Consider the following 26,966-nt stretch of genomic DNA (forward strand, 5'->3'; position numbering starts at 1 on the left):
GGTCTGTTTTCCTCTTTACCCTACCAGGCAGCCACTTAAAACCTAATAGCTGACTAAGAAGCAGGATACTCCTACATAAAACTTAATGTTGTAGGCTATATATAGGCTTTTTTTCTTGTCTTTAGCAGAAGAGCGAGTGCTTGAGCTGTTCTGCAGAACCAACACCAGCACTGAACAAGCAAGTTGTGCTGGCAGCCATCCCATAGCACTCGGCCTTCCCGATGCACTGAGTGCAGTGCTGGGCTGTTTGCTGGCTGCTGCAGGCTGGCTTCAGTGTGCCATGCAGGCCACAGGGCTTGCACCTTGGGCCTAAGCTGTATGCTGCTTGGAGGCCACAGGAAAAACAAACAAAAACCCTGCTATAAGCTACTCCTTTGGGTACTCTGATGATAACACTTTTGAATTTGATTGTCTGTTTGCTGCTGTGCTCAAGTCCTCACAAGTGCAAAAGCAGACATCTCCCACCAGCTCCAGTGAGCAAGCTCTTGATGCTCTACATGAGAATGGGCCTTGCAGACGTTTGCTGAGGCTTCATAATGTGAATTAAGTGCAGACAGGGCTCCTTACTTCAGGCTGTGGGAACATACACATCCCTCCATGCCCTGAATGTGCACTTAGACTCATTTGTTGCAACCAGAGCCTGATGTGAGAGAGAGTATAACCTAAAATACTAAGCTTTCATCATTAAGATGGGGAAAGGTCTCCCAGATCTCTGAGTCCAACAGTCAACCTGTCCCTACCATGTGCATTCATAGAATCATTAAGATTGGGAAATACCTCCGAGATCAGCAAGTCCAACCACAACCCATCTCCACCATGTCCACTAAACCATGGCTGTCAGTGCCACACCTCCATGTTTCTTGAACACTTTCACAGACAGAGACTTTACCACTTTCCTTCCAATTCCAGAGCCCTGCCACTTTTCCTGAGAATAATTTTTTTTTAATATCCAACCTGAACCTCCCCTGGTGCAACTTAAGACCATTAATTCTTGTCTTATCTCTGCTACCTGAGAGCAGAGACTGACCCATGACCTCATGAATGCATTGTAAATCTTCCCATTTTTGTTGCAGATCAAAAAGCAGACAATTTGTTCCCATCTGCCTAATTCATCAGACTTTGCTGATGGTGAAAGTGTGTGCTGGAGGGGCTGTGCGGTTGCATCGTGCCCCTGAAACAGTGACTGCAGTAAATGTACGTCTCCATGCTGTAGACTTACCACAAGCTTCAGAGGAGTAATCAGAAGAACATGGTTTGAAAGGCTCTGTAAAGCTTCAAAGAGTAGACTGTATGAGAAATAAGTATGGCTAAAGTAGTGTTCATGGTAGGAAAGCAGTGCTGCAAGATCTGCTGTTCATATCATCCATTTTCCAGTCTGCTACAGCCAGGAAAAGTGTCTTTAGGCAAACCAGGGGATGGGTGAATTCCACTGGAAAACTGGCCAAGCTGTGGTACATGACAGTGCCTGGAGTAATAATTGTTGGTGCTTAAGTGTAACTGGAAACATTTTTTTTTTTTTTCTATGTTCCAGTCTTGGATGTTTTGCACTGGCAGTGTGCGCTTGGTGGAGGTGGTTGCAGGCTTGGTTGTACTGAGTGGGTTAGTACAGGCCCAGCTGCTCACTGGTCTGCTGATCTGTGTCTGGTGTTTGCATGTTAACATCAAGAGACCTCCAAGAAGACAGACACTGTATGGTCTCAGTTTGCTATTTAAAAGAGTTCCATCAAAGCAGAGCCTTTTCTGCTTTGCAGAAAACACAAAGCACTCCAGCAGAGCTGAGCTTTACACTGCTGCTTGGAAATGAAGCTGCTTTGGGCTAGACTGATTTCTTTGTGAACCTCAAAGGGTTCTTTTGAATTCTGAGGGATTTCAGAGCCCAGGCGAGCCAGGGCTGAGCTCTGGTGGAAGCGGAAGGGATCCCTGTGGGTATTCCGTAGGGTGCTGATAAGGTTTGTCCTGCCTAGAAGTTCTCCCTCCCTTCTTCCCACCCTAAAGGAGAGGAGACAAGCCCTCCTGCAGGCAGGCTTGGAAAAAATTACATCATGAGATCCCTATGCATGTCAGGAAGTATGGGGATTGTAAGAGCAAACTGACTGCTAACAAAGTACCACTGCATGGACGGCATCAGCCTCAGGGAGGAAGAGCTGTCCCGCTCCTGCTGTGACTTCTTCCTGCTGCTGGGGCTGGGGGTTCCTGTGCTGCAGGAGAAGCTTTTGAGCGTGGGCTCTTAACCCTGCTCTTGTGTTGTGCCCTCAGAGGTGGTGGGGCTGGAGGAAGCTGCTCGGCTGCTGCAGTGACCACGGTACATCTGCTCTGAGACATATTTATGTGCTGTAAACATGGAACAGGCTATTCTTTATCCTGAGTAACGTGCGTGTAGCAGTGTGCTCGAGGTGACTCTGTCCCGCTGGCTTTTATCCCTGGGAATGCTGGATGGCGTTCTGAGACAAATTTATTTGTAGCACGCTAAATCACTGCTACATCCATTCTAGTAAAAATGCCGATGTCAGTATAAATCTGAAGCTAAAGCTTGGAGATGTTTCTGGCATGAGGCTCAGTGGCCTGCACTGTGTTGTGAGGGGTGGTCCTGCTGTGGGATGGGTGTTGGGGCACTTGGTCTGCTGCAGCCTTGGTAACTGCTTGCGCATCTTTGTACTGTGCTGAGCCAGCCAGCAAGGCCTTGGGATGCTCCCGTGCACAGAGAAGTTGTGAATGCCACATTCCTGGAGATACTCAAGGCCAGGTTAGATGGGATTTTGGGCAGCCTGATTTGGTGGAGGGCAAGAGAGTTGGAGCTCAGTGATTTTTAAAGTGCCTTCTAACCCAAGCCGTTCTATGATTCATATGAAACTTAGCTGTGCCTTCTGCTCTGGTGCAAAAGCTGCTCCCTTGCAACTTTCCAGGGAGGGATTTCCTCTGCTAAACAGCTTGCCTTTCATTTGGGGAGAGGGAGAGGAGCACAAGGTGCTGGGGCAAACAGCAGTGTTTGTGTGATGTTGTCTTTTTCTTCACAGCCGGTCATTAAAATCCAGCAGGCTTTACTCACTTTCTGGCTATCTGTTGTACATCTCAGGCTGAATGTGAGACCAGCTATGAGTATTCACATCCCAGACACTTAGCATTGTTCTGTAAGATTAGTCAAAACTGATGCTTTAAAAAATGTAAATAAAATCTAAGCAAAATGAAACATTAGCTGTTCAGAAAGATAACATGCCACTCAAGGTCTGATGTTAGAGTATTATCTGCTCAGGACATACCGTCCTATTGTGAAACCATGTGAATATTCAAAGCTCCATGTGATCACTGGGTTAAAGGAGATGCCCTGTTGCTTGCTTTTTTTGGTAGCTGTTCTGTGTAATCACTTTTTTTTGAAAGTCAAGGCCTCTGTATGTTGATAATATGATATTGAAGTATTGCTGTGGTACATGAGTTGAATAGGACTGAGCAAAGCATGCTCAGCACTTGTTGACTTTACCTATAAGCATCCTGAATTTGAACTGTAGGCCATCAGAGCACTGAACACTTTTCATTTGCTAGCTAGTGCTCATTAAGATCCCTGTGCAATTATTCTGGTGGCAATTGCTGCTCTGAATGATAAGATCACTTGGTACAAGGACATCCTGAAAGGTTGCAGGATAGCCCTGTTTTGGTTGAGATCAAACAAACCAGGGTTGTTGCCTGTGCAAGTGCCTGTGGCGACCTAAATGCTTCTCACCTGGATTACCTGGGCACAAGAGAAGAACTTAAAAATGTGCCTCGTATAGAATAGGAAATAATCAAATGTCTGACTTTTGTCTTCCAGATAGTAAAGCCATAGTTGATGGAAACTTGAAGTTGATCCTTGGTCTGATATGGACCCTCATCCTCCACTACTCGATTTCCATGCCTGTGTGGGAGGATGAGGGTGATGACGATGCAAAGAAGCAGACCCCCAAGCAAAGGCTGCTGGGCTGGATTCAGAACAAAATCCCTTACCTACCCATCACAAACTTCAATCAGAACTGGCAGGATGGCAAAGCACTTGGGGCTCTCGTTGACAGCTGTGCTCCAGGTAAGCCTTTGGTCAACGTTTCCTTTTCCCCTCTTCTTGGGGCTGCTCTGCTGTTCATGAAGGGAGGTTTTCAGGGCTGTACTGAAGGCGGGAGCAAGGCTGTCAGGAAAACTGGAGTCTAAAGAGGCCAGCTGTGGAAAGCAGCACGTTGTAAATGATCTGGTAAAGGAGAGTACTGGCCTAAAGCAGAATGTGCGTTTGCATTGTTGGTGGTGCTGCATCTAAGTCTTGTATTGGATGCAAGGGACAAAGGCACAAGTGCTGGCTCCCAAGTGCAAGACAGACTTCTTCCCACAGCAAGTGCCAACAACCTCTCGGCTTCAGGGTGCAGCAGGAGGCTTCGTGTGTCCTCCTGAGAGAGGATTGCACAGGAGTGCAGGGCAGTCAGAAACCGCACGCTGCCTGCAACTTCAGTGGTTAGCAAGTTACAACTGTGCAGCTTAAGGCAAGCAATGTGATGAAGTGTGAAAAAGGCAGTTTCCTCACTTTCTCATAATACAGCCTTGCTAATGCAATCTGGGGTAGTGTTGCAGGCAGCTGAAATCCCTTCTTGAAATGTGCTGCAGGAGAACCACCAGAATGTAAAGGATCCCTGGGTGTATTTGTGGTGAATTTAGAGCAACGTCTTCCACAGTTTAAATGTAAAACTGTGCTCTGTGTGGCTGACCCAGAAGCTGTATGTCTTTTGTGCTGACAGGCAAGGTGGGTGGGAGGTTTTTGGAACGGGCTGCCTAATACTGAGTTGGAAGAGCCCCTGGAGATGCTGGTTGTTGTCCGAGAAGCATTTCAGCGAGCAGCATGCGCTTGTCCCATTTGGGTTGCTCTTGCCAGGGTCCAAATGTCTTTACGGCAACATCATTACAAGTAGCTGTGGAGTTTCTACCTGGTTTTGTCAGCTAGGGAAGCTTCTCTGCAGGCAGTGGCTAATGATGAAACTTCCTTGCAGGCCTGTGCCCTGACTGGGAGACCTGGGACCCAAGCAAGCCTGTTGACAACGCTCGTGAGGCCATGCAGCAGGCGGATGACTGGCTGGGCGTGCCGCAGGTAAGGCGGTGTGGGAAGCACTGCGTGAGTTGGTTCTTACAGTGTGCTAAGATTGGGGAAAGCAGGGGAAATTGCTTAGACACTTTTGAAGGTCACAGTTTACTTAAGCAAAACTTCCTGAGAAATGTACCATTATATTTCAGAGCTCTGGTTATGAGGTTTAGTGTAGGGTTTTGTGCTAAAGGTTGCCAGTGTTGCAAATATGTGGAGTGGGGAGATAGTACACTTCTAGTGATGCCTGAGTGTTTTGCTGCACTGGATGTTAGGAAAAATTTGTTCTCCAAAACAGCAGTGAGGCACTGGCACAGGTCTTCCAGAGCCGAGGCAATGTGGCACTGTGGGACATGATTAGTGGACATGGTGGGGTTGGACTAGGGGTTGGCCTGGATGGTCTTAGTGGTCTTTTCCAACCTTAATGATTCTATGAATTAATTATCTGAGATAAAAACTCACTGGACTAAGAAATCATTTCCAAAGGTGACTTTTAAATAGAGGACAGTATATTTACAGATCAGGTTATTTTCATGCTGATAAAACTGAACAAAAGTGCTGGAGTCTCTGGGGCTTTTGGAGCACCTTGTATCCTGAGAGCAGGAAAAGAATGTCCCAAGTCTTACTTTATAGGCTTTGCACTTCAAGGCCCTAAGACACAGCATTACGAATCCCTAGTTCTTTGGTTTCAGTTATCCCCATGCTGCTTTTCAGGGTGAGTGTGGCTGCACTGTCTTTGGCTTGCCACCATTTAGCTTTTTGCAGCCTCATGAGAACCCCCTGATAATCAAAGTGCAGGAATCCCTTGCCTCCCAAACTGCAGTGGGACCATAATGAGCTGCTTGATTTTCTTGCTATGAGATGATAAATGAACTAGGTTTTATCACAGAGAAATGAATGTAAGAAATCACATTAGAGTGTGGGAGTTTTGAAACACAAGAATTTGTACCGTAGCTCTGTTTCTCTGTTGACATGCCGTATCCAAGCACTGATAACAATATATTTAATTGTGCTGTGTTTCAGGTTATTACTCCTGAGGAAATTATCCACCCTGATGTGGATGAACACTCTGTAATGACTTACCTGTCACAGTTCCCTAAAGCCAAGCTGAAGCCAGGAGCTCCTTTAAAACCCAAACTGAATCCAAAGAAAGCAAGAGCTTATGGCAGAGGTAAGGACTCAGTAAGCTTAAGCTGAGCAGAGTGTTTAACTCTTCAGAAAGCTGGGTGGAGTTTTCTGCTTGTGTTGAACTCCAGGCCTACTGTAACAGACTTCAAAGTTTCACTTGTGTACTCTTGGTGTGGTGCCTAGTTTCAGAAATACATGGATGTAGTCCAAAAGACACTCCTAGTTCTAACATGTAAATTCCCCAAACTCTGAACCTGTTTTGCAAGCTGTTGGTCTTACAGTCTGCAGATGGAAGAAGAAACTAAATGGGGCTGGAACAGCCTTGGTATGAAATTTACGCTAGCAGTATTGCTGCTGACGGTCACTTATACAATGCTGAATGCTTCTGATGGTAAAGTACTTCTTTAAAGAGGAAAAACATCTTTCCATCTATGTGCATCTCTAAGCAGGTGCTGTGTAGAGGAGGAGAAATAAGTTTCTTAGACCTGTGGCAGATACATATTAGGATACATTAATCCTAAATGGGTTATTTGAATTGGTTGCTTTGTAAGAATACCTTGTTTGCACATGCAGAAAGGTGCTTTGGTAACCCTTCAAACATTAAATAGTGCTGAGCTTTTACTCTAAAGACCGCATTTGCTAATTGGAATGACTCATCCATGAACATTTGTGCATTTGTAGATTTACATATGCATTCATATTACATTTTACATGTACAATTCCTGTTACTTTTGATGTGGTTCTACTGTAGATTGGAATACAATAACAGCTAAATGAGTAACAGTCTTCTTTCTTTAAAGTTGTTGGGATATAGCAAGATGTCATTTATATGGTGCTCTTTATTCTCTCTTCTGTATTGTTCCAGCCTGTTGCTGGTCCATCAAGATTCTTAGCATTAGTGGATTTCAGAATTGGGTGTAGAAGAATGTAATGGAAAGAAAAAAGACTTTCCTTAGTTTTGTTTTTTTTTCTTGGTGGTTTTTTGAACTGGAAACGTAGGTAGTTGAATGGACATGGATACTGTCTGAGCACTGATGAGTGATTAGTGTAGTCAGAAGTGATTTTCCTTTCTTGGGGGTTTATGTTCTTTGTTGGTGACTTCCTCTGCAAACTGCAGTGCATGGAGACATTTGTCAGACTGTGAATGACTGATCAACCTGCATCAGTCTGCCAGGTCTGGCTCCAGTCACGTTCACACTCTTTCAAAGTCTACTTCAGTGCCCAAGAGCTCTGTAGCCATTGTAATGGAAATTACAGTGAATGAGCAGCTATTGAAAGATGAATATTTTCCCTCTTAAATGCCAAAATTGAGTCACTAAGTATAAATGACAGTTCTGACTGCTGATGCACTTCAGGACTGGAAGGTGAATCCAGCAGCAAGAGATTGCTGTCAAACTGGGCAGCGTCTTTGGGGCATATAGGTAACAGTTCTTCATGCTTCCAGAATAAGGTAATCATCAAGTGTGAAGTTGATCAGTCTTAATTTTTTTTTTTTATTATATTTCTTCAAGTACTGCAGTAAGTTATTCATAACCTTTCAAAGTGAATCTTAGGTGAAGCACCCTGGATACTGCTAATTTCCTTCTGGAGCAGGAAAGCATAACATCTGTAAGCATAACGTGAAGTGAACCTGCAGAGGTGTTGTGAGATTGTCAGTGATGCATGATGAGTTCTCATTTAACCAGCCAAAGCAGATCTCTGAGAAGAGGGTGAAATTTAGATTAAATGTAGGCTAAGAAAGTGCTATGATTAATGCCATCGCGTTTGAAACCATCTTCTGGGGATAAGCTGTCCTTGTCTTTGTGCCTGCAGTAGGAGGGATACTCAAATACCAAGTCCTAATGCCCGTACAATGAACTGAAGATACGCACAGTGAATTTATAGCTGTTTAAACTAGATGATAATCTAAGGGTTAGTTTGAAAGAATGAATATGTCAATTGTTAACACCTTATCAGAATGCTCAGATTTCCTAGTGAAAACATAATCTTCCTTGCATTGCTCTCAAGTTATTGTTTTCTGAAGATAAACAAGCTCAGGAATTCTGTTGTTCACAACCACTTCCTTTATAATCTATCAGACAGTGCACTTTCCACTAATTGTACTCTGGAGTGCCCACGGTTTTATGAATAAGCTGACGAGTAATACTCTGGGAAGGAAGGTATATATGTTCGGGCTAGTCTGGAACCAGCAACTTTGGGAAGTTCTTCCCACCCAGTCTGACAGTACCATGACAGGTGTAACAACCTGGGGCTAAGTGCAGAGATATGATGAAATCCTGCTGGTAAATGCATGCTCTAGCAGGCCTTGTGCTAAGAAATAAAGAAACTGATTAAGTTAGATGGAAGTGGTGCTGAATTGCAGGATTTTAATGGTGTGAAAAGGTTTCTGCATGCCATTTCTATAGACTTCACTGGCAAAATTGTTTGAGCAGCTTTCGAAGAATGGTGAATCTGAGCAGCTTGTGGGTAGTCTCCAAGCTGTCTCTTGGGTGTTGTAGCAGCTAACATGCTGCTCTTCATCTACCTTGCAGGAATTGAACCTCATGGGAACATGGTGAAGCAGCCTGCCATCTTCACGGTAGACACCATCAGTGCTGGGCAGGGAGACCTGATGGTCTTTGTAGAGGATCCAGAAGGAAACAGGGAAGAGGTATGTATGTTAAAAATTTTGTGGGGAAAACATAAAGCTAGTCAAAACACCGGTGATTTTGTAGTAACTGTTGTCTTCCACGAGATAAGTAATCTAGAAAAGTTACAAAATACAGTCTATCAGAAATGCAAACTTCAAGCTTTTCCTCACAATTGCCTTACTAGATGAGCCTGAAATTTTTTTTTGCTGTCTGCAACTAAGCAACACAAGTCTAATGTCCAGTAGTTGTAGTGCTTTAGCTTGACTGGCCAAATACATTCTGATGGGCGTTTAGATAACGCACAGTACTAAATCACTATCTGCCCTTACTCATTCTGCAAGAATGGCTAAAGCAGCTATTTAGAAGCCATGAATCATTTTGAGTTAAAATACTGGTTTTAATGTTTATAGAAATTTCTCATCCAAGTACTCCACTTGATCATATTACGACATTCCAGAGAAATACAGCTGTACATTGGACTTAATGTCTCCTCAGTTTTGGCCTGCCTTAGTAGAGCAATTAACAGCAAAGAGAGGGCAGGGGAAAAGATAGCTTGCTTCTCATCTGAAGACAAATAATTTTCTGGTATTTATTGAGGATCTAGCAAGTATACCTGCTCCCATAGAAACATGACACTGATGCTGCTGACTGTTCAGAGTATTAAATGCAAAACAGGAAAGTCTTAGGCTGTTGTGCATAGGCACAGCTCAAAGACAGCTGTGTTTTCTTTCCTAGGCGAAAATAATGCCATCCAGTGACAAAAACAAGACCTATTCAGTTCAGTACATGCCAAAGGTTACTGGACCTCACAAGGTAGGTTGTGTGTCAAATAACCAGAATTCTCTTGCTAAATGAGCTATTCAGCTGATTGTTAATGTGAGCCCATGGGAACTGCATGTTTACTACTGGTGGTAATAGCCTTTGGGCATCTTGAAGGATTAGCAATCTGATGTAGCCTTATTTCTCTCTGAGCTATTCCCCTCTCAAGGGAAAGGGTGTGCATGTGTAGGGAGAAAGTGTGTGGGTGTTCAGTGAGGTGGGGGGCTTGTAGGCAGTACCACAGCTGGCTTTTCTCTCACCTGGAGCCACTTCTTGCAGCTCATGAAACCAGTTTTGTGGGTTGTCACTGAGGTGTGGAGGAGAGTAACCAGTTGTTTTGCTGATCATGCTGTCTGCTGTAGGGCTTTTGCAGGGAAGGGTCTCCACCCAGCTCTGTCCCCAGGGGTCTGCAGAAGCAGGTTTTTGGTGGGTGATGCCATTGCTTAGCACTTGCATGAGCAGCTGGTCCATACAGCCAGCCTGAAAAGATACGTACAGCTCTCTAGGTTGTCTGCTGTGTGGTCTCTCTTGCCTCTGAGATATTCAGACCTTTGGCCTCGGGGCAGCTGAGCCAAGCTTTGCCCTGTTGAATATGGAGCTGATGCTGTCTGTCCCTAGGTTTCAGTCCTATTTGCTGGACAACACATCTCAAAGAGTCCTTTTGAAGTGAACGTTGACAAAGCCCAGGGAGATGCAAGCAAAGTAACAGCGAAGGGTCCAGGACTGGAGGCAACAGGAAACATTGCCAACAAGCCTACCTACTTTGATCTCTACACAGCAGGTAAGCAGAATGAATGAATGCTGAAATCCTGCAGCTTTCTCAGATGTAAGGAGAACCTGAGTTTTGGAGGAACGAGGATTTTCAACTCATGGAGTTCAGAAGTGAAATAATAGGCTACTCTGGAGGCTTCAGCTGTATGTGAAGCTTTTGGCATGCTGAGCTAAGTTGGGGTGGGAAGATGTGAAACGTTACCCTGAAATTTGTCATGAGCTTGCCACATGGCAGCAGGCAAATTCTTGGGTGGTTTCTTCCCACTACTACTTTTAAATAGGGAAATGAAGTACCTACCTCTGAATGATGAACTGTAAATTGACTGTAAAAGCTTAATGTGTTCTGTATTTAGCATTGCAGAGAGAATCTGATCCGGTGCTACATTGATGTTTCACTGACAAACTGGTTGAAACTCTCTCCTAATTATAGTGGGTTACTATCTTCATTAGAACATCTCCATCATGTTGCTTGTTGCCTGCTGTTAGGGCAATGCTGTAGCCTAGAGGAGTGAGTCAATAAGATGTTGCAAATGCTAATTCATTTAGAACAATGCGAAACTACTTGGGGCAGCTACGTGAAGTACTGAAACACTGAAATATGCTGAGTATCATATCTTAAATTGCATTCTACCCAAGGGTGCTTAGAAGTAAAATTAAATGTGATTATGATGAGGGGAAGTGCTATATTCAGTCTCTAATTGGTGAGGGTGCGGTCTGAATCATGTACGGGCACATCGGGCCTCTGAAAGTGTCTGAAAAACTGTTTTCATTGTGTAATGAATTAAATAAAAACCAGTAAGGAGCAGGTGTCCAAGCAAAAGTGAATACATATACTCCAGCAGAGAAGGAATCCTTGTTCAGACCAGGGGATATGTGCTGTCCAATATCTTAATCTAAACTGCTGCAAAACATGAGAGAATTGAATTAACTGGGAAAGTTGTGGGCTAGTCTGTGATTGGCTTTAGCAGTGAGATAACCAGATTGTATGTATATCCACTGATGGAATGTAGTTATGAAGCCTTATGCAGGGGCTGGCAGAGCCCTGTCGGTTTGATGGCTTCATGGAGTGCCATCATGCTGCCTTGTCCCCACCTTACTTCAGCCTCCAGTTGCTGTCAGCAGAGGCTGAACATTTACACTGTACAGGGGATAACAGTGGAGCACAGTTGGCTGAGCCCAGTGCTGGCTCTTTTCCTGAACACAATATGAAGCTGTGGGGAAGGTCAAGCTCAGCACAGCTGGTTTCCTTTGCAGGTGCTGGTGTGGGTGACGTGATCGTGGAAGTGGAGGATCCTCAGGGAAGATGCCTTGCTGAAGTTGCAGTAGAAGACAAAGGCAACCAAGTCTATCGTTGTGTCTACAAACCTGTCCAAGCTGGTCCTCACGTTGTCAAAGTGACTTTTGCGGGGGAGGCAATTCCCAAAACTCCTTGCAATGTTCTCATTGGAGAGGGTATGCTTTTTCAAAATGTGCCTAAAGAGATGGTCACTTTTCACCTTGGGATCACAGAATTTGCTTGAATCTTGACTTGGGCATTTTCTTTATCTTTCAACACTTTAGACCTGGTTCACTGAGTGTTCACCTGGACAAAACATGTGGCTTTTGGTGCAAGAGTTTCCTTTCTGCCTAGACCTTTGAACATTTAGCTGACCCTGATATATATATATATTTATTTTTTTTTGAGTGTTTTATGCAGCTGTGCAATGTCTTGCTATTTTCCACCTTTGCTCCTCAAATGACTATATTTACTGTTTTCCTCCTGAACTGACACTTAACTTGCTTTCTGTTCCATCCTTACGTGCTCCTATGCTTTTAGATCTCTGCTCATCTCTCCTGAGCTACCCTCCATTTGTGGAATTTTGGACTTCACTGCTAATGGCTTCATAGTTGGTAAGAGGTGTGCAGGATGCTCTGTCATGTTTGCTGTTTGTAAGCTTCTAGCCTGCAGCTTGCCCCAGCCAAGAGGGTTTTTGTTGGGGATGGGGAAGAAAGTTGCAAGCAAACTGAAACACTGTGTCACCCAGTCAGTGAAACTTGCTTAACCACAGACTGCCTGGCTTAATTGTGTAAGGGCTCTGGGAGCCTTTCTCACTCCAAGGTAGACTTGCTCATGTATGCTCCCACCGAGTTCTCAGAGTTAGCAGATGGCATGCAATGTTTGCTTGTACTGTCCAGCATAGGATGTGTAGTGATGTGGCTGCAAAAGGGTTGTAAGCTCTTGAAACACATAAAAACCTAATGAGCAGCTTGGCAGACTTGTGTTCTTGCTGTAAGCACGGGGGGAAGTGCATGTTGGGATTAAACTACTGGGAAGCTGTGATTTCTGAGTCTTTTCAAACCCTTTAGGTCTCTGGAATTGAAGACCACCTGATAACTGGGAGCGTGTAACAAGAATTGTTCATAAGTGCACATTAGCTTGTTTATGTAGCAACTCAGCAGGCCTGGAGAAGCACTTGAGTAAAAGGTGTCAAGCATAAGCTTAAGCTCAGCCATGTGTAACCTTCTGCCCCTACCTATAGCTGCTTCCATCAGTGGAGGACTTTATGGCTCTGCTGCTGTAGGTGTGAACTGTGACACACAGGGGGATGAAGTGACATGTCTTAAAGAAGCACATGCAGAACTTTGCTCTGGTAATAGCTGCTATTCCAGTCACGCTTCTGAAAGAACAGCACAATAATATCGTTCACTAGGGCTTATCTACAAAGGAGAGCTTCACCAGTGCTGTAGCATGCCTCTAAACCTGAAGAACATCAAGGAGATTATGCCTAGTACAGCAGATATCTGGGTTTGATAGCCAAGTAAAAGCTTTGATCTGAAAATTGGCATCGAGTTGGAAAGCAACATGGCTTCAGAGTTTGCTTTACTTTTAAACAGTGGCTCTTGTAGGGGTTCAGTGTTGCCTGGCTGTACTGAAGGCTGCAGTCCAAAAGCAGCAGGACATGGACAATGGCTAGGCAGACTCCACATCTGCTTTCCTTCCTACTATAACATTAAGACTTGTGCTGAAAGCTCAGCTGTGGTTGCCCTGAGTCAACATTTAACTAAAGGCTGTTCCAAGCTGGCTAGGCTGCATGTGTTTTGAGAATCAAAGACTGCATTGATGTCTGAAATTCCCTTGCAGCCTGCAATCCGAATGCTTGTCGTGCCACCGGTAGAGGCCTGCAGCCCAAAGGCGTCCGCATCAGAGAAACAGCCGACTTCAAGGTTGATACGAGAGCAGCAGGCAGCGGAGACCTTGGGGTGACTATTAAAGGACCAAGTACGTGTGTTGGGATGAGTCTGTGCTCTGTGTTTTGGAGAAGGGGACAAAGGAGGAGTTGTGAGAAGGAAGAGTAGTGAAGAGGTGGTAGCCCGCTGGAACTGGTGGGATTTGTATCACCGTAGTGTAGCTGAGAAAATCTGCACTACTGTTTGTCTTGGCTTTTTGGGTTAGCATGGCACCTTTGATCTCTGGAAGCAAATCACACTTAAGTGACTCTGGCAAGGTGGAAATCCTGCTCTCAAAATGCAGCATCCTGGATGCACTGAATGCTCAGCTCACGAGCAGAAGAGGAGAGTGTTGAGGCAGGAGAGACCCTTCTGCCAGGATCTAGTCCCTGGTCCCTCACTCTGCCACGACCCCACAAGTGTGGCACAGCAGGACAGTGGGCATGCTGGCCATGGGTTTGGGGCTGCCCAGCCGTGGTGGCTGTGCTCTGCTCTCCATGCCCTGCGCCAAGTCTCAGGAACTGGCTTTGTTTGTGTTGTGCTCTGAGGCACTCACCTCCCCCCAGGCTGGGTCTGTATTAAAAGGTGCATTGTATTGCCTTCACCTCCTCCACACACACAGCGTTCTGACTGTGTGGCTTTAATGCGGTTACGGGGGGAGAAAGCAGCAGACGTAGGGATGTAAATTTTAGTGTATTAGGCTTTTCTGCCTAGATTCTTCATCTTGAAGAAAATGAAAAGTAGGCATTCCCTGCATACTTGTGGTTGCAAAGTCTGACAAATGTTAAGCTTTTTTGTTTTAACATATGACATGCATCATACTGCAGACTAAGAAAATAAAACACAAGGGAATCTATTAAGTCTGGTAACTTAAAATACTTTCTGCTGTATTTCTTCTGGAAGTGTTTGCTGTCTTTGTCCTAGAGGGCAACTAGAACTAACTTCCCTTATAACCTGACCTTTTTTTTTTTCCTTTCTGTTGGAAGATTTTTTCTTCCAAGCTAAAATAAATACTAGAAAACATGAACGTGCCTGAGTAATTGATGGCAGGATGGAAGCTGTTAAGTTTAATGCTGAATTGATCTTTCAACAGAGGGCTTGGAGGAGCTTGTGAAACAGAAAGGCTTTATGGATGGTGTATATGCGTTTGAATATTATCCAGCTACCCCAGGGAAATACATTGTGACGATTACGTGGGGTGGACACAACATCCCAAAAAGGTGAGTGAGGAGTAGTTTTGTTTGAGCTTTTTGTGTCCTTTGGGGGTTTGTGTGGCTGGCTGGCTTTTTATCTAACAGCATGTTTTAGGGCTGCAGAGGCTTTGGGAAAGCTTGGGAGATTGATTTGCATTAGTCTTACTAAACCCAAAATAATGAGTACAAAAAAAATGATAAACTTTGGTAGCTCACACAGCTTGGACTTGGCTCTGAGTTTTTGAAGAGATCTGTTGTTTTATTGTCAGGGACTACAGCAAGCAGAGCAAACCAAATATTTGACACTTAGGATCTGTTGTGCAAAGCGTAAGTATGTGATAGGTTAGATGACCTCTTTGCTAGAGGGACTGCTGGGCGCTATGCCACCACAAGATAGCATCTGTTAATTTGGGAAGTCCAGTGTAAAGCCTCATTAAAATGCCTGGGGAGAAAAGCGTGTAAGCTGTATGTTTCTAATTGTGCTTCTTTCTCTTGTAGCCCCTTTGAAGTTCACATAGGTCATGAAGCAGGCCCTCAGAAAGTACGAGCCTGGGGGCCAGGACTGCATGAAGGGATTGTGGGCAAGTCGGCTGACTTCGTGGTTGAGTCCATTGGCACAGAAGTTGGTTCTCTTGGTATGTTCCTTTACTTAGCTTGCCTGAAATACTTAGATATTGCAGTGCTGGTAATAAACTCCTGAGAAACAATAGCTGTCACAGCATGGGATGGAGACTGTGGTTTTGTGGGATGTGGTTTTGTGGGATGAGATATAGAAGGAAGTGATAGATTATTGCACATGGTGCTGAAGAAGAGAGATAACAAACATCGGTTATGGATATGGCTTAAAAAAGCAGTTTGAGGGAATAGTGTTAGATTAGCAGCCATCTCAGCTGTAGCACAATTGGTAAGTAAGTGTTTCTTTTTCAGGCTTTGCAATAGAGGGTCCTTCTCAGGCTAAAATAGAGTGTGATGACAAGAACGATGGCTCATGCGATGTGAAGTATTGGCCCAAAGAGCCAGGTGAATACGCTGTGCACATCATGTGTGATGATGAAGATATAAAGGACAGCCCCTACATGGCCTTCATCCGACCGGCGTCAGGAGACTTCAACCCGGATAAGGTGGTGCAAACTGCTCACTGGGCATAATGTGGTTTGGTAGAACTCATACAGAGGTGCTTCTAAACATAACATGCTTGACTCTTAAGCTGCCTCTATTTAAAGCTCTGTGTTTGTATGCTCCAGCCAGATATTACTCAGCTTTTTCTAATAACGCTGCTGTGGTTTCGATTTAATGTAATGCAAACTTGCTGAAGTAGTCAAAATTCTCTGCTTTCACACTAGTCTCTACTTGTATGCCATGCTTTTTAAGTTCTGTAGGAAGAGGAGATTTGTGGAAATAAATCACTTTGTTTTACCTCTTCCTGAGTTGCAAGCTAAGACTCCTGGTTTTGTTTCAGGTGAGGGCTTACGGTCCAGGCTTGGAGAGAAGTGGCTGCATAGTGAACAATCTTGCTGAGTTCACAGTTGAAACCAAGGATGCTGGGAAAGCACCTCTGAAGATATATGCACAGGTAAAAAGCCAAGGGCAACTCCAGCAAAAGGGCTTTAATGTCATTGAGAAAAATGCCCTGAGTATTTCTGCTGGATTACACACTGCTTAATTCTGAACATTTGCAATTCTGTTGCAGCTCTGTGCTTTGATCCATACAATGTAGTCAGACAGCAAATCTAACTTGAGACAGGGTGGCTTCTCCCCTTGAGTCTGAAGTGTGTGGCTTTACTTCCGCACTTGGAGCCTCCTCAGAAAGGCAGGCTGTAATTTTCTCAAGATGTCATTCAAAAGGACCTGAAGTATATTTGGCTTGTAAATCTCAGGTGAACTTGTTAAAATGTGTTGTGAGATGGTGTGAGAAATTAGCAGTTTAGATGAGAAAGGCTTACAGGAGTGCAATCTGCATGTTCCATCAATGTTTCTGAGCTGTACTTCTGAGGAAAGAACAAGATTTTGGAGCAGTCTCTTGGGATGTTCAAATTATACAAATATTTGTAAGGTACCTGAACCTTCTGCTTGTACTCTCTGCCACTTGGGCTCACTGCTGCTTGTACTGACCACTCTTTAGGATGGAGAAGGAAACCCTATTGATATCCAGATGAAGAGCAAGCCTGATGGCGTGTTTGCCTGTTCCTATGTGCCAGTTAAACCAATCAAACATACTATTTCTATTGTCTGGGGAGGAGCCAACGTGCCCAATAGTCCGTTTAGGGTAAGTAGAACATTATTGTAACAACTGCTTGTTGTTACTAGTGGTAAAACCTTTCTGGGAGCTTGAAAGCGGTGTGCCCTTCTGCTGTCTTTTATGGGCATGTTTCCTGTTGAAAAGAGCTTTCTGACTTTACAGTCTCACATGCTGAATATCTTGTATCAGTCCAGCTGCAGCCTGGGAGAATCAGAGCAGTTTGTTCTTAACTTGGTGCTATTTTCATGTAGCCTCTGCCCAAGCAATTCTTCAGTTTGACTGTGATCTTGAGTGTGAGTCGGGAGTGTAATTCTGACACTTGTGAATCCATTCAGGTCCTGATAGGTCAGGGGAGCCATCCTCAGAAAGTGAAAGTGTTTGGGCCTGGAGTGGAGAGAACTGGCCTGAAAGCGAGTGAGCCAACTCACTTCACTGTTGACTGCACAGATGCTGGAGAAGGTAAAGGCAGATTGGATTATTGCTGTGGTACCCTGCAGGTTGTGCCTGGTTGGGTTTTATGTTCTGGGTTTTTTTATGCTGTGTTTTTTGTTTCTTTAATTAAAAACTTTGGGTAGCAGAGTGTGAAAATGAGTTGTGATATGATCAATTTTATCAATTAGTAGGAATGTGCTGGCTATTTGGCTAGCAGTGTCTGTACCATCCAGTGAAACTTCCATTGGCTTTTCCTAGGTGATGTCAGTGTTGGAATTAAGTGTGATGCTCGTGTTGTCAGTGATGAAGAGGAAGACATAGATTTTGACATTATCCACAATGCTAATGATACGTTCACAGTGAAGTATGCACCACCTGCTGCCGGACGCTACACTATTAAAGTGCTTTTTGCAGGAGAGGTATGTAATCTTCATTTTACTGGCTGATATTTTCAGAGTCTATTTATCTGTTCCCCCACACACACCACCTGCCGCTTAATGGTTGAGTGTGGCAGTGTACAGGTGACTCCTTTCACTCCAGCTCATATGCACCTTGTCTAGTTGCTGTTTTTAAAACTCTTCTCTAGTACTTGAATGTACACAAATAAGACAAACATTGACTATAAAATTCAAGCCATGTGATGCATTTGGCTGGCATAATCAGTGTGGTATCTGTGCTAGCTTACCTACTGGCTCTAGAGGCAAGGCAATGCTATTTTCTAAATGGTAGAAAACTTAAATTACTATCCAAGGAATGGGCATGTTGTTAAAGAAAAATTGGGAAAAGCCCATGCAAGCAGTCCAGCTGTTAACTTTGGCCTAGACTTTGAGTGCTGCCACCAGTAAGGTGGAGCATTTAAGTGAGGTGCCGCTAGAGCTAACTGTTTTAAGATGCTTCTGCTTCAATTTTATCTGTCTAGTTTGAGTAATGAGAAATGACCTGGTTTTATTTAGAGCTGTATTTCTGTTGCAGGAAATTCCTGCCAGTCCTTTCAGAGTTAAAGTGGACCCCTCTCACGATGCCAGTAAAGTGAAAGCTGAAGGACCTGGGCTGAGCAAAACTGGTGAGACCGAGGTGGAGGTGTTGTCAGCCAATGCTGTGGGGCACCCTCTGCATGACTGGGCACTGCTGGGGTTCAGCAGTGGTGCTGGCTGCAGCTGGTAGGGGTGGCAGGCAACTGGAAAGGACTCTGTTCTCTTGGATTTTTGCTTGAGTGGGATTTATAGGTACTGAATGCTTCTTGGGAAGAGTTTCTGTGTGTGAGCTCTGCATAAATTAAAATTAATGTTTTTCTTCAGGTGTGGAAAATGGCAAGCCAACCCACTTCACTGTGTTCACTAAGGGAGCTGGAAAGGCGCCCCTGGATGTGCAGTTCAGCAGCCCTGTGTCAGGAGAGGTGGTGGCAGATGTGGACATCATTGACAACTACGACTATTCCCACACTGTTCGGTACACTCCAATACAGCAGGTAGGTCTGGGCACTCTGGTAGGAGTACAGAGGGGAGCGGCTCATGTTGCTGTAGCACTGTGACCTGATGCTGTGCACAGAGCAACTTCTAGTTAAAACCTGGTGTCCTATTCCCCTAACACAAAGCCTGCAGGACAGTGGGGATTAGAAAGCAGTGGCACGGATTTCTAGTTTAGTTATTGGTGGCTTGTCGCTGTTTTCTTTTCTGGGACCAAGTGAGGTATTGAAGTAGCAGCACGTGGCTCATATTGCCATTGCACAAAGGTGGTATCTTTTTTGCTGCCTTATCAGTTAAAAGGGGAAGGTGGCAACCCATTCTGGGATCTGAATTGAGGCCAGCTGCTGCATGGCCAGCCTGGGCTGCCACTCCTTGCTTTGCTGGGGCTGTGGGGTGTGGCTGTCAGCCCGCTGCTGCTCAACTGCAAACTGGAGTGTGGTTAAAAAAAAAAAAGTACAGTGTTTGAGTGACTTCCAAACAAAGGAGTGAAGGAATTGGGCAGGGAAGTTCGGCTGCAGATTAAACAGGCCAGAGTATTTTGCCTGTACTTGAGGTTTGCCCGTGAATTGAAAAAACTTTAGTTGAACTTGTTTTGGTTCAGACAGATACTTCCTAGCAACACCATTAAAGTGGAAGCTGCTAATAACTAGAAATAGTTTTCCTTATGCTATGCTCAATTCTTGTGTATTTTTAAAGACTTAGGCACTGTAGTGGTGAGATGAAAGTGTTTTGATATCTGTACTCTGCTGAGCAAACAAGTGAGCTACTTGGTCAACCGCATTGACTTCCTTGAATGTAGCTGTGTAAAAATGAACTGATACAGAAGTCTGCAGCACTGTTTGTCTGATAGCGCTGGATTAGCATTCTTGGACACACCACAGAGCTAGCATTTGTTTTTGGATAAAGCAGTTGCATGGTCTGAGGATGTGGTTGGTGTGTCTATTTGGAGAGGCTTTTGCTTTTTCAGTCAGGGTTGGTGTGCAGAAGGCAGCAACTCTGTGGCTGTGTAAGAGCAGTAAATGCTTCATGCAAAAAGCAAAGGTGAGACGGCACGTACCACAGCCAGGTATCCTCTGCAGGGGTTGTGCTCGGGATTACTGCACCCCTGGCCAGATTTAGAAACCCTCTGGCTCATTACCTCTTCGGGAGAGAGAGTTTCAGCAGTGAATGAGTTTGAATTTCACTAAGCCATGGGCAGACCTGTCTGCCTTTCGTGTTTATAAGAATAGAGTTTTGACTGCTGGACTGTGGCATTCGGATGCTGTAGGGATAGCTCTACAGTGCTATAAGGGGCATCTCAGCTGGTAGTGTTTGTACAGTGAGTCAGAACAAGTTCCCTGGCTTTGGAGTGCAAGTATGTGGCTGTGTGTGCGTGCTGGAACCTTGCATCTGAGGGAGCACCTTGGGTCACAGAGGAGCTGTGGTGCTACAGGAGATGCTCACAGGTAGTGGTGGCAGGAGAACAGTGGTTAGTAAAAAGTGAAATTAAGCTGCGTGGTAAATAGTAGCCTTGCTTTCCCTCCAGGCTGCAAATACGTAGATCAGTCCTGAACCCTGCCTTCCTAGGGTTTGTCAGCAGGAACTTATCTAAGAGCGGGTCGATGAGACTCTGGACTCTACGGAGTGGTTGGAGGACTGGCTAGGTAGTTAAGTCAGCAGTGAAGGAACCTTGGTTTAATGGCGTTTGCTCAGGCTTATCTCTCTCACGTGTGATGTTGCTACAGCTACTCTTGTGTGTGTTTTCCAAAAACAGCTAAGAATAATCATGGAAGCTATTCACAAGCTTGTGTGAAACATCCATGATTATTTCACTTGGGAGCTGAACTGGCCAAGAATGAAAAGTAAGCAAACAGTGAGTATAGCTAAAATATGGACTGTGGTAGAAGAGAATAAAAGGAACACACATCTTGGGCTGAAACTTGCCATAGCTGTGCAGTATTTCAGCCAAAATACACAAAAGCATTAATCTTTCTGACTTGTACAGCTTAAAGCCCTGGTATTTGAAATGCCGTAATAAAGCAGCTTCAGCACAGGCTGGGCTGTGGTGTGGCTGTGGTGCAGAGGGGCAGGATACCTGTCTGCAGCACCCAGCCGAAATGAATTAGGTGATGAAATGGTTATGTATTAGTGCATCTGTGTGAAGTGAGACACTAAGCTAACTCATCAATTCTCCACTAGGGACCAGTGAAGGTTCTGGTAACGTACGGTGGAGATCCTATCCCTAAAAGCCCTTTCACTGTGGGAGTTGCTGCTCCGTTAGACTTGAGCAAAGTTAAAGTTAATGGACTTGAAAACAGTAAGTAAAACATGGGCTTGGGAGCCCCATGGCCTGCTTCTGAAGTGTTTTCTTGTTCACTATGTCAGCTGACGTGTTCCACTGAAACATATGGGGGCAAAATGCATTTTGTTTGACTTGTATTAAGGGGAAAAACCAGCTGCGTGTACAGTGTGGGCGAGGTTAGTGTTGGGTGTAGTCCGTGGTGGTGAATGAGGCTGGACTCCTCACCAGACCAGCAGCTTGCTGATATAATTTGGTTTCTCTGGAGCTAGATCACTGTTCAAAGAGATGTAACATCTTAAGTGTGGAATTTCATTCATAGAGTCTCATTTTCTGAAAGCAGAACAAGGGCTGTAAAATGTTGTGTTCCTTGGAGGAGCCTCTCTTTTACTGTCTGGCCATGCCTTATAGCCTTGTTTAGCACTGTAGCTTTGTAGCTTCTGATTAACCAAGGCATTTTGTTATTTTTTTTTTTTCTTTCTCATGTGGAAGGATGTAGACTGAGTAGGGCTCTGGCAGAGGTTGCTCCCTTGCTAATATTGCATAAGAGATTTCTTGGAGTGTTGTCAACCACTTGATACTTCATGTAGTAATATAGATTTTTTTGTCTTTTTAAGGAGTGGAAGTAGGGAAGGATCAAGAATTTGTAATTGACACCAGAGGAGCTGGTGGACAAGGTAAACTGGATGTTAATATTTCCAGTCCTATGAGGAAAGCTGTACCATGCCTGGTGGAGCCAGTTTTGGGTAAGGAGTGCAGTACAGCAAAATACATCCCAAGAGAGGAAGGATTGTACGTGGTGGATGTGAGCTACGATGGCAATCCAATCCCAGGCAGCCCCTATACTGTGGAGGCCACTCTGCCTCCTGATCCCTCCAAGGTAAGTAAATGGTAATGGCTGTAACAACAGCTAGTAACTGAAAAGTGAATTGTGCTGTCGCAGGATGCCCAACTTATTTGGCCAAACTAGACCCTGGAACATCCTTTCTCAGAGCTTGTTTCATTTCAGTTTAATTTGTAGACTCCATGACTCATGGAAGTCAATTGTTAAGAATTGGAATACTTGGAATAACTTTGAACTAATACTGCAGGCATTTTGCACAGTGTGGCACATGCATGTGTTCTAACTTAATAGAAGTTGGTTTCATGACCAACATAATACATGTCAAATGTATTAATTGAGATGCTTCTTTGCAGAGAAACAAATTTCAAGAGTAATTCCGTACAGCTATCCATTATTCAGCATGCCTACTCCTTTCATTCAGTGACACATAAAAACAGCTGTGGCAAGGGTATGAATATAGAAACTTAATGAATACTGAATGCCTAGAAACTTCTTTGGAGGAAAGAGATACCAGCTTTACGTATTGGGAGGAGTGGCAAAGGAAGCTTTGCTTTATATGTATTTTTAAGAGCTTATTAGTCAAGTGTTACGTATTAGCTAGTCTGTCTAAGGTCATCTGTGGTACAGCAGTATGAAAAAATTAGTATCTGAGCTGCGTATTCTCTCCTAGGTAAAAGCTCACGGGCCAGGTCTTCGAGGAGGCCTCGTTGGAAAACCAGCTCAATTTACGATAGATACCAAAGGGGCAGGAACTGGAGGTTTGGGTTTGACGGTGGAAGGCCCATGTGAAGCTAAGATTGAATGCTCAGACAATGGTGATGGAACCTGCTCTGTCTCCTATCTGCCTACCAAGCCTGGAGAGTACTTTGTAAACATCCTCTTTGAAGAGGTTCACATTCCTGGTTCACCATTCAAAGCAGACATAGAAATGCCATTTGATGTCTCTAAAGTCATCGCCACAGGTCCAGGTCTTGAACGTGGCAAAGTAGGTGAGGCAGGGCTCCTGAATGTTGACTGTACAGAAGCGGGTCCTGGTAACCTGCGGGTGGACATAGTGTCGGATACTGGTTCCAAAGCTGAGATCCAGATTGATGATAACAAGGATGGGACCTATGTTGTGACATATGTGCCGCTCTCAGCTGGCATGTACACAATCAAGATGAAATATGGAGGAGAGCAAGTGCCTAAATTCCCTGCCCGGGTGAAAGTGGAGCCAGCTGTGGACACAAGCAGAGTTAAAGTGTTTGGGCCAGGAGTGGAAGGGAAAGGTAAGAGCAACCTTTATTGTTCCTGTTATCAGAGTTCGTAGGACTTAAGATCCTTCACCCGGCACCGAGAATTCTGAGCAATGCAAGTTGTAACAGCTTTGCATGTTCCCATGGCGACCCTTGAAGGGGATGTTTCATTATGTTCCCAAGTGTTGTTTATCTTGCTGGTTCATAAAATGTTCTGTTGTCTGAAATGTGTGTGCTTCTTGAAATGACTCTTCAAAACATTATCCTGCAGATGTCTTCCGAGAAGCTACAACGGAGTTCACTGTGGATGCCCGACCTCTAACGAAAGCTGGTGGTGACCACATCAGGACACAGATCACAAGCCCATCCGGCTCCCCCACAGACTGTCAGATCCAAGACAATGCTGATGGGACGTACGCAGTGGAGTACACGCCATTTGAAAAGGGTAACCTCTGTGGTTGTTTTTTCTTTTTTTTTTTAAAAAAGTAAAACTTGAGAGGGGAAAACCAGCAGCAAGCAACACTTCTGATACTTTCATTTGGCAAACTGCTGAGGTCTGCCAGGAACTTCTTGGCATTCTCAGCGGGATTTTTGCAAGTGGGGGAGCTAATTCTACAGGAAATACCTATTTTAACTTGAAGAAATGACTTGCAGTAGCTTATCTTCAAAACAGCATGTAGATGGCTTCTCAGTTACGAAACGCTGCTAAACTCTTGTGAAATGCAGGGGGAAGGTCTTATCTATCTCCTGACATCTAAATCTGTAGGATCTTGTAGGAGTGATGCGAACAGAATATTTAGGGAGTTCAGAACGTGTTTTCCTCCTCTAACAGGTCCACACACAGTCAGTGTAACATATGATGGCGTGCCTGTGCCAAACAGTCCCTTCAGAGTGAATGTGACGGAGGGCTGCCATCCATCACGTGTTAAGGCACAAGGACCTGGACTCAAAGAAGCTTTCACAAATCAGCCAAATGCCTTTTCAGTTGTCACCAGGTAACCAGGCCAACTTGATCTTTCGAGAATATCTGAGGGAGGAGCGTAGTGGGCTGTGCAACGTAAGATCCTAAAACCAGTACAAATATTTATAAAATAACCAAACTGTGTCCTCTTGATTAATGTTTGCTACCTCATAGGTTACTGAGCTCTCTGCTCTGCAGAGGTTATGAGCTGATAATGGTTGAGGATAAAATTCTGGGAAATGTCAGCAAGGTTATGCTGAACTGCTTTGCATTCCAGAGCACACTAAAGGCAGGGCATCAGAAGTCAGGCTGCTGCTTTTCCAGTAAGGGCAGCAATGTAGCGTGAGTGCAGTGAAGCTGCTGCTGCAAAGGGGTAATTCTAACAATGTGCCTTTCTCATCTGCAGAGGGGCAGGAATTGGTGGCCTTGGAATAACTGTTGAGGGACCTTCAGAGTCTAAAATCAGCTGTAAAGACAACAAGGATGGGAGCTGCAGTGCTGAGTACGTTCCTTATGTTCCAGGAGACTACGATGTCAATATTACGTACGGGGGAGAACATATTCCTGGTAAGAGCACTTGTTCAGTTGCTTTCAAAGGAAGGAAAGTGTTGAGTTGGTGCCTCTGCTGTGTCTTACTCTTGCTTGGGGGATGTTGAGGTTTTGATGTTCTGCTTTTCCTGAGAATAAAGGCAGAAATTGCAGAATCTGGGTGAGAGGAGCAAAAAAGTGTATCCAGATGGGTGGAGTAAGAAAAAGGATACTAGCTTTGACAAACAACTGATATAGCCCAGGGGTTGGGGCAGGGAGTACATGATTTTAATAACGCGCAACTTGTTGAGTTAAGGAAATAATCCCTTTCATTTGTGTATGTCTTCAAGACTGTTCTGCAGTAAAATAGTCTAATAGAGATTATATTAAATATTGTCATGGGAACTGACAATATATTAAGCATATATTGCCATAGGGATTATATTAAATGCTGCAAGTTTTGATCACTGCAGAAGGCAGTGACTGTTCTGAAAACAAACATTTGTCTGTATGTTTGCAGTGGATGTAAAGCTGAAGTGGTTTAAGCAATGTTCCAGATACATCTGGCAGCCAGCAGCTTACAATTGGAAGAAGGATGTTTTTCTCAAGACCAATAATTAATGCTCCTAAATGCCAGGCATGGTTTGCTGCAGTGTGTGCTTACACAGTGTCATACAGCATACAGCTAGGTGTCCTTTCCCAGATGTTCAGAGGGAGCTGGTTCTGTCCTGTTGGCCCTCTTTTATTCATCAACATATTGATATTGATAAAATGTGAAGGAAACGAGAGCCTGTGTTTTCATCAGTTGCTTATGCCCTAGAAACTTTATTCTTTGTTGATTTAGTGCGTAGTGTAGGCTGAGCTGGTGCTGTCTTTTTCTGTAACTTGTCTTATTTGAGTACTATGGAAGTGTCTGTGCTATCTGTGCTATCAAAGAGGCCCAGTCCCAAAGCCATAGCCAACCATTTGCATTCATGTGGGCATTTTCCTGAAACTGTTCAATCTGTGTTGTTCAACACCAGCTGTGTTAACTTCCAGGCAGTCCTTTCAAGGTTCCTGTGAAGGATGTTGTGGATCCCAGCAAGGTGAAGATTGCAGGACCAGGCCTGGGAACAGCTGTTCGAGCCAAAATCCCGCAGTCCTTTACTGTGGACACCAGCAAGGCAGGAGCGGCACCCCTGGAGGTGGTGGTGGCAGGACCCAGAGGTGAGAACCAAAGCGCTCCATCTGGCTGTGCCCATCTGCATTGGGGAGTATAGTCCTGGCCCTGCTTGCAGGACTTTCCCTCAGCCCCTTGCTAGCAGGCAGGAGCCAGTTCACTGCCCACGGGTCAGGTCACCCTGTGCGAGTGCCCTCCAGGTAACAGTTCTTTGATTTTAGTGGATGAGACGGATTCCCAGGGATGGCGCTCTCCATTGAAAAACATTTCGGATTTTCTTAAGGGTGATCCAAAGGGTGAGGCTGCGACAGGTTTGAACTCTCACTAACTAATGGCAGCTTTGGCGCTCAGAAATCTAACTGGCAACAGCAAGAATCATCTGAGGAAAGGAGTGGGAGCAAACTGTGCTTCTTTCAAGGCTTTCCATGACAACTATATATTTCTTTTGCACTTGCTATGCTGCTAATCCTTCCTGTGTTTTCCAGCCAACTTGTAATTGTAGGCTGCTTTGTGTGATCTGTGCTGATATGTCACATAATCTGCAGTAGATTTGGCTTGATGCAAATTGAAATAATTGATCCTGCTTTCTTAGAACTTTGGCAGTTTGCAGGGTTCTCCTGTCTAGGCAGCGAGCCTACCTTTCTTAATACCTGATTGTGAAAGACTCAAATTGGTGAATGCTATGCAATAACTGGCTTTAAGGCTCAACTCTGTGCAGTGAATCTCAGTATGTAATCTTGTAAATGACTATTCAGGCAGTTATAACCATTACCTACTCATTTGCTTTCTGGGAGGACCTTCAATGTATTTTGAGCAATTGCCTTTGACTTGGCTACAGAAAAGCAGATTTTTCTCCAGTATTTTCATGCTAGCTATTGTTCACAATAAGAATCCAAAGAGCAGTGAATGACAGATCTATGTTAAACCAGATCTATGCTCTTGAATACAAAATAAGGGAAACTGATCCATGCTGACTGCATTCATTTAAAA

General features: G+C 44.4%; 1 protein-coding gene across 5 annotated transcripts in view; it reads left to right on the forward strand.

Moving 5' to 3' along the window:
- Window positions 1-26,966, forward strand: part of FLNB (filamin B) — a 67,194-nt gene that overhangs the window by 18,867 nt on the left and 21,361 nt on the right. For 3 of the 5 annotated variants that reach the window (XM_010718511.2, XM_010718515.2, XM_010718513.2), the window contains exons 2-26: window positions 3,803-4,051; window positions 4,998-5,095; window positions 6,110-6,257; window positions 8,746-8,864; window positions 9,580-9,657; window positions 10,282-10,444; window positions 11,689-11,886; window positions 13,556-13,693; window positions 14,735-14,861; window positions 15,333-15,469; window positions 15,762-15,955; window positions 16,294-16,407; window positions 16,957-17,100; window positions 17,409-17,532; window positions 17,764-17,924; window positions 18,478-18,568; window positions 18,804-18,973; window positions 21,150-21,267; window positions 21,867-22,129; window positions 22,764-23,361; window positions 23,600-23,773; window positions 24,161-24,323; window positions 24,696-24,856; window positions 25,856-26,023; window positions 26,198-26,272. In XM_010718511.2, the coding sequence (XP_010716813.2) occupies window positions 3,803-4,051; window positions 4,998-5,095; window positions 6,110-6,257; window positions 8,746-8,864; window positions 9,580-9,657; window positions 10,282-10,444; window positions 11,689-11,886; window positions 13,556-13,693; window positions 14,735-14,861; window positions 15,333-15,469; window positions 15,762-15,955; window positions 16,294-16,407; window positions 16,957-17,100; window positions 17,409-17,532; window positions 17,764-17,924; window positions 18,478-18,568; window positions 18,804-18,973; window positions 21,150-21,267; window positions 21,867-22,129; window positions 22,764-23,361; window positions 23,600-23,773; window positions 24,161-24,323; window positions 24,696-24,856; window positions 25,856-26,023; window positions 26,198-26,272 (4,173 nt within the window). The remainder of the gene's footprint in view (window positions 1-3,802; window positions 4,052-4,997; window positions 5,096-6,109; window positions 6,258-8,745; window positions 8,865-9,579; window positions 9,658-10,281; window positions 10,445-11,688; window positions 11,887-13,555; window positions 13,694-14,734; window positions 14,862-15,332; window positions 15,470-15,761; window positions 15,956-16,293; window positions 16,408-16,956; window positions 17,101-17,408; window positions 17,533-17,763; window positions 17,925-18,477; window positions 18,569-18,803; window positions 18,974-21,149; window positions 21,268-21,866; window positions 22,130-22,763; window positions 23,362-23,599; window positions 23,774-24,160; window positions 24,324-24,695; window positions 24,857-25,855; window positions 26,024-26,197; window positions 26,273-26,966) is intronic. The other 2 variants (XM_010718512.2, XM_010718514.2) reach the window with 1 other exon arrangement.

The sequence above is a fragment of the Meleagris gallopavo genome, chromosome 14 (genome assembly GCF_000146605.3).
Source record: "Meleagris gallopavo isolate NT-WF06-2002-E0010 breed Aviagen turkey brand Nicholas breeding stock chromosome 14, Turkey_5.1, whole genome shotgun sequence".
NCBI lineage: Eukaryota > Metazoa > Chordata > Aves > Galliformes > Phasianidae > Meleagris > Meleagris gallopavo.